Source organism: Dictyostelium discoideum, assembly GCF_000004695.1.
Source record: "Dictyostelium discoideum AX4 chromosome Un chrUn_00014, whole genome shotgun sequence".
Classification (NCBI taxonomy): domain Eukaryota; phylum Evosea; class Eumycetozoa; order Dictyosteliales; family Dictyosteliaceae; genus Dictyostelium; species Dictyostelium discoideum.
Genome location: NW_003102049.1, coordinates 1 through 8,346, shown reverse-complemented (window position 1 = coordinate 8,346; position 8,346 = coordinate 1). Strand labels below are relative to the sequence as shown.

At 26.3% G+C, this 8,346-nt stretch overlaps 8 protein-coding genes across 8 annotated transcripts; 1 reads left to right on the top strand and 7 right to left on the bottom strand.

Moving 5' to 3' along the window:
• On the bottom strand, nucleotides 1-1,851 carry DDB_G0294264 (hypothetical protein; the record flags this gene model as incomplete). The annotated part of the gene is made up of 1 exon (XM_628770.1): nucleotides 1-1,851. A coding segment is annotated over one exon (1,851 nt), but the record flags the coding sequence as incomplete, so codon positions are not given.
• A 440-nt stretch (nucleotides 1,852-2,291) lies between these two features.
• Nucleotides 2,292-4,018, top strand: DDB_G0294262 (hypothetical protein; the record flags this gene model as incomplete). Its single annotated transcript, XM_628769.1, has 2 exons — nucleotides 2,292-2,298; nucleotides 3,819-4,018. 2 exons carry the CDS (start codon nucleotides 2,292-2,294, stop codon nucleotides 4,016-4,018), a joined length of 207 nt encoding a protein of 68 aa, XP_628771.1.
• A 165-nt stretch (nucleotides 4,019-4,183) lies between these two features.
• Nucleotides 4,184-4,285, bottom strand: DDB_G0294260 (hypothetical protein; the record flags this gene model as incomplete). Its single annotated transcript, XM_628768.1, has 1 exon — nucleotides 4,184-4,285. The coding sequence occupies one exon, from the start codon at nucleotides 4,283-4,285 to the stop codon at nucleotides 4,184-4,186; it is 102 nt and encodes a 33-aa protein (XP_628770.1).
• A 119-nt stretch (nucleotides 4,286-4,404) lies between these two features.
• Nucleotides 4,405-6,346, bottom strand: DDB_G0294258 (hypothetical protein; the record flags this gene model as incomplete). Its single annotated transcript, XM_628767.1, has 3 exons — nucleotides 4,405-4,604; nucleotides 4,787-4,971; nucleotides 5,949-6,346. 3 exons carry the CDS (start codon nucleotides 6,344-6,346, stop codon nucleotides 4,405-4,407), a joined length of 783 nt encoding a protein of 260 aa, XP_628769.1.
• A 148-nt stretch (nucleotides 6,347-6,494) lies between these two features.
• DDB_G0294256 (hypothetical protein) lies at nucleotides 6,495-7,040 on the bottom strand (the record flags this gene model as incomplete). The annotated part of the gene is made up of 1 exon (XM_628766.1): nucleotides 6,495-7,040. The coding sequence occupies one exon, from the start codon at nucleotides 7,038-7,040 to the stop codon at nucleotides 6,495-6,497; it is 546 nt and encodes a 181-aa protein (XP_628768.1).
• Nucleotides 7,041-7,110: 70 nt separating this feature from the next.
• DDB_G0294254 (hypothetical protein) lies at nucleotides 7,111-7,806 on the bottom strand (the record flags this gene model as incomplete). The annotated part of the gene is made up of 1 exon (XM_628765.1): nucleotides 7,111-7,806. The coding sequence occupies one exon, from the start codon at nucleotides 7,804-7,806 to the stop codon at nucleotides 7,111-7,113; it is 696 nt and encodes a 231-aa protein (XP_628767.1).
• Nucleotides 7,807-7,837: 31 nt separating this feature from the next.
• DDB_G0294252 (hypothetical protein) lies at nucleotides 7,838-8,017 on the bottom strand (the record flags this gene model as incomplete). Its single annotated transcript, XM_628764.1, has 1 exon — nucleotides 7,838-8,017. One exon carries the CDS (start codon nucleotides 8,015-8,017, stop codon nucleotides 7,838-7,840), a length of 180 nt encoding a protein of 59 aa, XP_628766.1.
• A 126-nt stretch (nucleotides 8,018-8,143) lies between these two features.
• DDB_G0294250 (hypothetical protein) lies at nucleotides 8,144-8,311 on the bottom strand (the record flags this gene model as incomplete). Its single annotated transcript, XM_628763.1, has 1 exon — nucleotides 8,144-8,311. A coding segment is annotated over one exon (168 nt), but the record flags the coding sequence as incomplete, so codon positions are not given.
• Nucleotides 8,312-8,346: the final 35 nt, after the last annotated feature.

Sequence of the window (8,346 nt, the reverse complement as noted above, 5' to 3'; positions counted from 1 at the left end):
CATTATTTCTGTTTCAGTAATTAAATTTACTTTTGCATTAAACGATTCAATTAATACTTGAAGTGAATTTAAATCATTTTCATCAAAAGAGTCACTATATAATTTAAAACATATAGTTACTAATTGTTCCATAATTAAAAAATCATCATTTGATATTTGATTTTTAATTGATATTAAAAGGTAATATAATATTGATCTATTCTCTCTTCCTTTCCTTGTCTTATTTGCAAATAGTGAAATTGAAGGTTTTGGTTTGTTATCTATTATTTTTGCATTTTTTAAATTATTTAAAAAATTTGCAATTTTATTTTTATATTTATCAAAAATGTAATTTAAACATCTTTGTGCGACACCTAATAAAATATTATGTAATATGTCTGGTTGTGTTTTTAAATAATTAATGGACAAAGGTTCGACCCACCCTCTGTCCACACCTTTGATACCAATATCTTTTGCTTTTTTTTCCCATACTTTTTTTAATTCTATATCAGCATTTAATTCAGCATAATTTGGTTTGGTGGAGTGAAAATTTGTAATATCTTCTTGTTTTCTTAATGTACCTGATTTGCAAATAAATAAACCATCTCTTGGTTTGTCACATGTGTGACATGCATATTCATTTGAATTATGTCCATTAAGTTTACACGATGCTCTAAATTCTGGAATATCCATTGTCAGTCCAAACGGTACAACATCTATTTGTTCATTTTCAATAATTAAATTAAAGCCATTACCAATAAAAGATGAAAACAATGCCCTAATTGTTTGATGAAAATTAAGTAACCAATCATTTGGTACTACAAATAATAATAATTTATTATTTTTAAATTCATTTCCAATATAATTTTCTATATCCAGCATTATAGTATAATCTTTCTTGTTTTGACACTGCATACTATCAGTGAATATTCTAAGTAAAACAATTTTATTTTTATTTTTATTTTTTAAATCTTTAAATTGTTGACCACTTTTATAATTTGTATAAATTCCAGTTTCAAAATCTGTATCAAAATCTATTCTTTCAAAAAATTGCTTTTTATTTAATAAAGTTTCTAATACTTTTTTAATTTCAAAATAAAAAATTGAGTGATCATAATTTTTATTTATAAATGTTTCTCCTTTTATTTGAAAATCTTCCATAAATAATTTATCCATATATTGAGGTGTGTATCTTATTTGATTTAAATTGGTTTTATTTTTGTCAATAAAACTTTTAAATTTTTCAAGTAGCTTTAAACTTATTGAGTTTTCAATTCCCAACATTAAAAATTCAATTTCAGTTTCATTTAATTTTTTTTTTGATTTTTCATTATCTAAATTATTATTTAGATTATTATTTATTGGTTCGTTTTGAGCATTTTCATTTTCATTATTTTCATTATTTTCATTATTAATGTTTGCTTCATTTTCATCTATTCTAATTTCATTGTTTTCATCTTCACTATGTACCAACCCAATTATATCATGATTTTCTTCATTATCAATTGTTTGATTATTTTCATTATTTTCATTATTTTCTTGATAAAAAATTTCATCTTGGTTTTGGTTACATAAATGTTTACATGGGTCATCTGGATCATTTGTTGGATATTTTATTTTTTCACCAGTAATATCCATTAATTTTTTATAAAAGCTATCTCTTTTTTGATTATTTGTAATAATTTTATTTTGTTCATTTTTACATTTTTTGGTGTTGAAATGTCCATTTACATCATAAAATTGTTTATAAGAACGGTAATATGCAAGACAAAATGGACATATATTTTTATGCATAATATAATGAATAATAATATTTTTAAAATTCTTTAATTTTTCTCTGCAATTAATGCATGATATGTTATTTAAATTCATTTTGTTTGCTGGCTGGAAATTAAAAATAATATTTTTTTTTTTTTTTTTCCTCGAGTTTTTACGTTTTTTTTTTTTTTTTTTTTCATTTTATTCAAATTTTAGCATTATAGCAAGTAGATATATGATTTAGTACTTAGAATTTTATATTTAGAGGGATATACCCCATTTTCAAAAAATGACGGGGAACCTATGACCCTGTCTATACCTTTTTCTTTTTAAAATATTAAAAAAAAAAACTATAAAATCTGCCCAATTTATTGTAAAACTACACTAATGCAATAATATACATGTGCACTCGTTAATTGTTTATTAATTATAAAAAATAAAAAATAAAAAATCTTTTTTTATATGTATGTTTATACTTATAATATAAATATGCAAAACAAATAATTAAATTTTTTTTTTTTTTTTTTTTTTTTGATATTTTTTCGCTTTTTGAAATGAGAAGTAAAATTTAAAATAAAATAATATAAAACCCAAGGCAACTGAAACACTTATTTATTATTAATTAATAAAAATAATAATAATAGAATTCAATTGCCACTGAAACAAATAAATAAAGAATTAAAATTAATTTGGTTATCTTTTTAGTTTTTTTTTTTTTTAATTTTCTTAATTTTTTTTTTTTTTTTTATTTTCTTATTTTTTTTTTTTTTTTTTTAATAAATTTAAAATAAATAGTGTAAAAATTGATTTGAAATGTATTTAAAATGCATTTAAAATGTATTTTAAAAATATAATTAATAAAAGCTTAAAAAAGGATTGATAAGTAATTTTAAATTACATTAAAAATAACTTTTTTAAATTTATTATAAAGTGATTAAAACATTATTTAAAAACCGCTTTATAATAAATTTAAAAGGTCATTTTTAATGTAATTTTAAATGACCTTAAAAATATCTTTAAAATTACCTTTTTAAAAAGCAAATTTAAAGCCAATTTAAAGCAAATTTAAATTGTATTTGCTTGAAATTGGCTTTAAAGGTGCATTTTTCTTTGCTGTGTACTGTAGTGAAATTTTATGGAAAATTCCCTACAACAAAATTTGATTTAAATTTGATTTAAATTGAATTTAAAGCAGCGTTTAAAAAATTCATTTTTAAGGTAATTTTTAAGATATTAAAAAATTCCTTTAAAATTTGCTTTAAATTAAATTTTTAAGCAATTTTAAAGGTAATTTTTAAGGTAATTATAAAGGTGATTTTTAAGGTAATTTTTAAGATATTTTAAAATGCCTTTAAAATTTATTTTAAAATAATTTTAAATAGGATTTAAAGTAGATTTAAAGTGAATTTAAATTTACTTTAAATATAAATTTAAGGTTTTTAATAAAAAACATCTAATTTTAGATCAAAAAAATGGGATAAAATATTCTATCATTTTTAAATTTTCATCAAAGCAATCAAATGGTGTAACCGTTAAATAACGGCTTCGAACTCAGGACCTCGCTTTTAAAGCGATTGAAAAGCTAATTTTTAAGGTAATTTTAAAAGTAATTTTTAAGGTGCTTATAAAGTAACCTTAAAAATTACCTTTAAAATTACCTTAGAAATTGCTTTAATTTAGGACTATAAATTCGCTTTAAATTAAATTTAAATTTGCTTTAAAGGTGGATTTTTCTTCGCTGTGAAATAGGTTTGAAACCTATTCAAATTACTTTATTACTGGAATAATTAAACAAGCTGGTGGTAGTAACGAAGATTGTACCAGTCAAAATATTTATTCAAAAGGTGAAAAAAACCACAATCTTAAAGTTTATATTTCCGATAGCCAAGTATTTTTTGGTAATGAAATTGTGTGTATAAATTAATATAATCAAAATTTACAAAATAATTAAATAATTTTTTTTTTTTTTTTTTTTTTTTTTTTTTTTTTTTTTTATGAAATATAGTTTTCCCCTGCTTTACTTTCTCTTTTTCTCAGCCACATTAATTATGAAAATTATCAAAATAATATTTTAATAAAAGAGTTTGTTGACTCTTGTGAAACAGGTGAAGAGAAACACTGGTACCCAGATTCAGTTCCTTTAATAAAGAGATTAATTACAATATTAAATGATTTTAGTAGAAAATTTGACTCTAGGGCTAAAATGAGAAAAGATGCACAAGAAGCTTTTCAATTTCATCATTCTGCACTTTACTTAAATGCTTCTAATTCTTCCCAATAAAAGTTTTTCCTTTAAAAATAAGTTTTATTATTAAAAAATAATATATATGTGTATTTTAATTGCTTTAATTCAGGACTTTAAATTCGCTTTAAATTAAATTTAAATTTGCTTTAAAGGTGGATTTTTCTTCGCTGTGTATTAATAAGGTGCTTTTAAATGTAATTATTAAAACTCTCTATCGGTTGTCGAGGAATTTCTTTGGAACTTGTTGAATCGACAACTTTCGTAAAGAATCGGCCTAATGTTACCATTACCAACATCTTGCATGATAACGCAACATGAACCTATGTCACTTGCATCGATATAAACATCAAATGATTTCGTGAAGTCGGGTTTAGCTAGAACCGGGCTGAAGTGATTGCTTGCTTTAACCGTTTGATGTCTTCTTATTTCTCGTCTGTGATTGTGATTCTTGTTGTTCTAGTACCTGTGAGAGCTGTTAATCTGGCTGTGAGTTCGGAATAGTTTGAAATGAACCTCCTCAAGTAGTTACAACTTCCAAGAAAAGATCTTATTTCTGTGACAGTAGTGGTAATTGGTAGGTTGTAAATTGCTTCTACCTTATCTATAACTGGTTTGGAACCATCTTGGTATCACATGACCATAAAAATTGACAGTATCCTTGAACCGTGTTCACGTGAGTAATATGGTCATCTAACGTCTTTGAGAAGATAATGATGTCGTCTACGTATGCTCTCGCGAAGTCCTTGAACTCTTCAATGATCGATTGTATCCATTTGTTAAAGTAGGCAGGGCTGTTCTTCATACCGAAAGGTTCTCTACGGAATTGATAAAGTTTACCTTTGAATGAGAAGGCTGTGAAATTTATGTGTTCTTCTTTAACTTGTAACAGATGGAAACCTGACTTAGCATCAACTACTGAGAAGTATTTGCAGTTCTTTGTGGATTTGAGTATGTCCAATGCAAAGTCTTCTGTTTGTTTATTAACTCCTCTGTAATCAAATAATACCCTTTCCCTTTCCCAAATTTGCTTGTGGCAATGAATACAGGTGCTGAGTAACTCCACAGCAAAGAAAAATGCACCTTTAAAGCAAATTTAAAGCAAAGTTGATTTAAATTGAATTTAAATTGAATTTAAAGCCGCGTTTAATAATTCATTTTTAAGGTAATTTTTAAGGTAATTTTTTAAGATATTTAAAAATGCCTTTAAAATTTGCTTAAAAATTGCTTAAAAATTTATTTTAAAGGTGATTTTAAAGGTAATTTTAAAGGTGATTTTTAAGGTAATTTTAAAGGTGATTTTTAAGGTAATTTTTAAGGTAATTTTTAAGGTAATTTTTAAGATATTTAAAAATACCTTTAAAATTTATTTTAAATTAATTTTAAATAGGATTTAAAGTAGATTTAAAGTGAATTTAAATTTACTTTAAATATAAATTTAAGGTTTTTAATAAAAAAGATCTAATTTTAGATCAAAAAAATGGGGATAAAATATTCTATTATTTTTAAATTTTCATCAAAGCAATCAAATGGTGTAATGGTTGATGAGACTACCCCTTGATAGAGGTTCGGGGGATCGAATCCCTTTTGGTAATTTTTGAAAAATTAAAAAAAAAAATTAAAAAAATTTATCCGTTAAATAACGGCTTCGAACTCAGGACCTCGCTTTTAAAGCAATTAAAAAGGTAATTTTAAAGGTAATTTTAATGGTAATTTTTAAGGTGATTTTAAAGTAACCTTAAAAATTTCCCTTTAAAATTACCTTAAAAATTGCTTTAATTCAGGACTTTAAATTCGCTTTAAATTAAATTTAAATTTGCTTTGAAGATGGTTTTTTCTTCGCTGTGTACATTTTCTTCAAATACTCCGCTATCGAATAGTCTTTTGATTTCAGCTTCGATTTTGTTCGACTCTTCTTCTGACATTTTGTTGTACGAACGTTTAACCGGTAAGCTTGTGCTACTTTAACCTCCATGTCGAAACCTTGACGAGAAGGTGGTTCAAATTTTGGAATATGTTCAACGAAGATGTCCTTAATTTAGTAAGAATCTCGTGTGCTTCATCCTTCAATCTTTGACCTTCGTCTTCGGTTATTTGAGTTGTGTGTGGTTGGTTTGATGGTGGGTTAATTGCTTTTGGTTTCTCGAAATCGAGTGTTAATAAGTTGAGTTTTTGAATATTTGTTAGTTTAAAGTCGGTGTTGGTAGCTATTTGTGTTTTAATCTTTCTATAATTTGTATTTTCGTTTTTTGGATATTTGTATAACGGAATAGTAGTCCTTACTAAATCGTTTGAACCTTTAAAGTATTTGATTAACAATTGACCTTCGATCGTGTTTGACATATCGACACCGTTGATGAAATTCATTCCGAGAATGGCGTTGTAAGGTATCGGCAGTGATTATGAATGGTCCACAATTCTTGGATTCAAGTTTGTGAGAGATTAGATCTTTTGAAAGGTTAGTTGGAAGAATTTTCTTTTAACCATCACTTTTTCTCCGACCACGAAGATAACATCACCATGACCTCGGTTGTAGTACTTTTGAGCATTGATTTGAGCATCTAGTATTATCACGGACAATCTTTTTGATGTTGCTCATTGGTATACGAGTCTTTGTTAATGAATTAAAATGATTAACGGGAGTTGGTGGATTGAATCCATAAACGATTTGGAATGGTGACATCTTTGTAGACTTGCTCATTGATGAGTTCATTGCAAATTCAATAAGTGGAATGATATCTGACCAATTCTCCCCATACTCTGTTGAGGCTTTAGTTAATATTCTAATAATTTCTCTATTCATTCTTTCAGTTAGATCATCAGCTTGTACTCTGTGTGCCACAGTCATCTTGAGTTTAGAATCCATCGTCTTTGCCCATCTCTCCCATATTTCTGAAAGGAATCTTAGATCTCTATCGGAGACGATTGTTTCCTTAATTTTATTTAAAACCGGTTCATCCCATTGGAAATTATCATATTTACGAGATAAGAAATCAGCTATATCATTCTTTTTACCACTTATATGTCTTAATTCATAATCAAATTCTTTAATATATTTCATATAACTATCTTGTCTCTTTGTGAACGGTTTATCGTTTGACTTATTGATAATATATGTAAGATTTTGGTGATCAGTGTAGATTGAAACCTTTTTTACCAATTAATAAATGTTGAAACTTCTTTAGAGAATCAATGATCGAAAGGAACTCTCTATCACCTATGCTGTACCTCTTTTGAGTATCAGTAAGTTTTCTACTGTAAAACCAAATGACTTTGAATTTATCACCTTGAATTTGATATAATACACCTGATAATGCTTTATCACTAACATCACAATACAAGTGAAAACTACCATTGTTTAGATTATTATTATCTGAATGTAATGGCATGTCTGTTGATGCTTTAACCTTTTCGATATCTATTGGTATGGAGTTATCTTGTTCAATTGGAATAGCGACAATATTTTCACCTTCAAACTCTTTCTTTAGATTATTGAATTCTTTGAGTGATTCATCAGAAAGTGTTTTCTTGTTTTTTCCTTTTGATTCTTTGGAAAGGTGATAGGTCTTTTCAGCGAAATTTTCAATGTGTCTCTTGAAGAATCCAAAAAGACCTAATGCAGCTTCAGCTTCTTTGGCGTTTCTTGGTTCAGGTAACTCAGAGATAGCTCTAACCTTTGCAGCTCTTGGAGATATACCATCTTTATGAATGTGGAAACCAAGGAAATCAACCTCAGTCTTTAACATTTCACTCTTTTCTCTTGAAATGAATAATAGATACTTTCTACAATATAGACTCATTCTAATGATTTCAATGAAATGTACCATGTAGTCGAGTTTTGAATGAACCAAAAGATCATCAAAGTATTGTAATAAACTTTTGATTTTTCCAAAAAATTTCGACCATCAATCTTGCGAATGTGGATGGAGAGTTGACTAAACCTTGTGGCATTCTAGTATATTCAAATTTACCAATATGTGTAATGAAAGCGGTGTACTTTGCGTGTTCTGGATTAATTAACACTTGGAAATAACCCATAATCATGTCAAACTTTGAGAAAAGCTTGGAATCTTTACATTGATTTAAAAGAATATCAACCGGAGTGAATGGATGATCGTCTCTAACAGTGACTTTATTTAGTTGACGATAGTAGTGGACTACACGCTATGAATCTCTCTTCTTTAATAAAATGATTGGAGATGAGTAATTTGATTCTGATCTTTTGATAATACCTAAATCTATAAATTTGAGAACCATTTCTTCGACATGTATATTATGATCATCTGTTGAGTAATAGATTTGTTTCTTTGTTGGTTCAACATCTTGATCTTTCTTAATTATGATATTATGTATGATATTACCTCTTC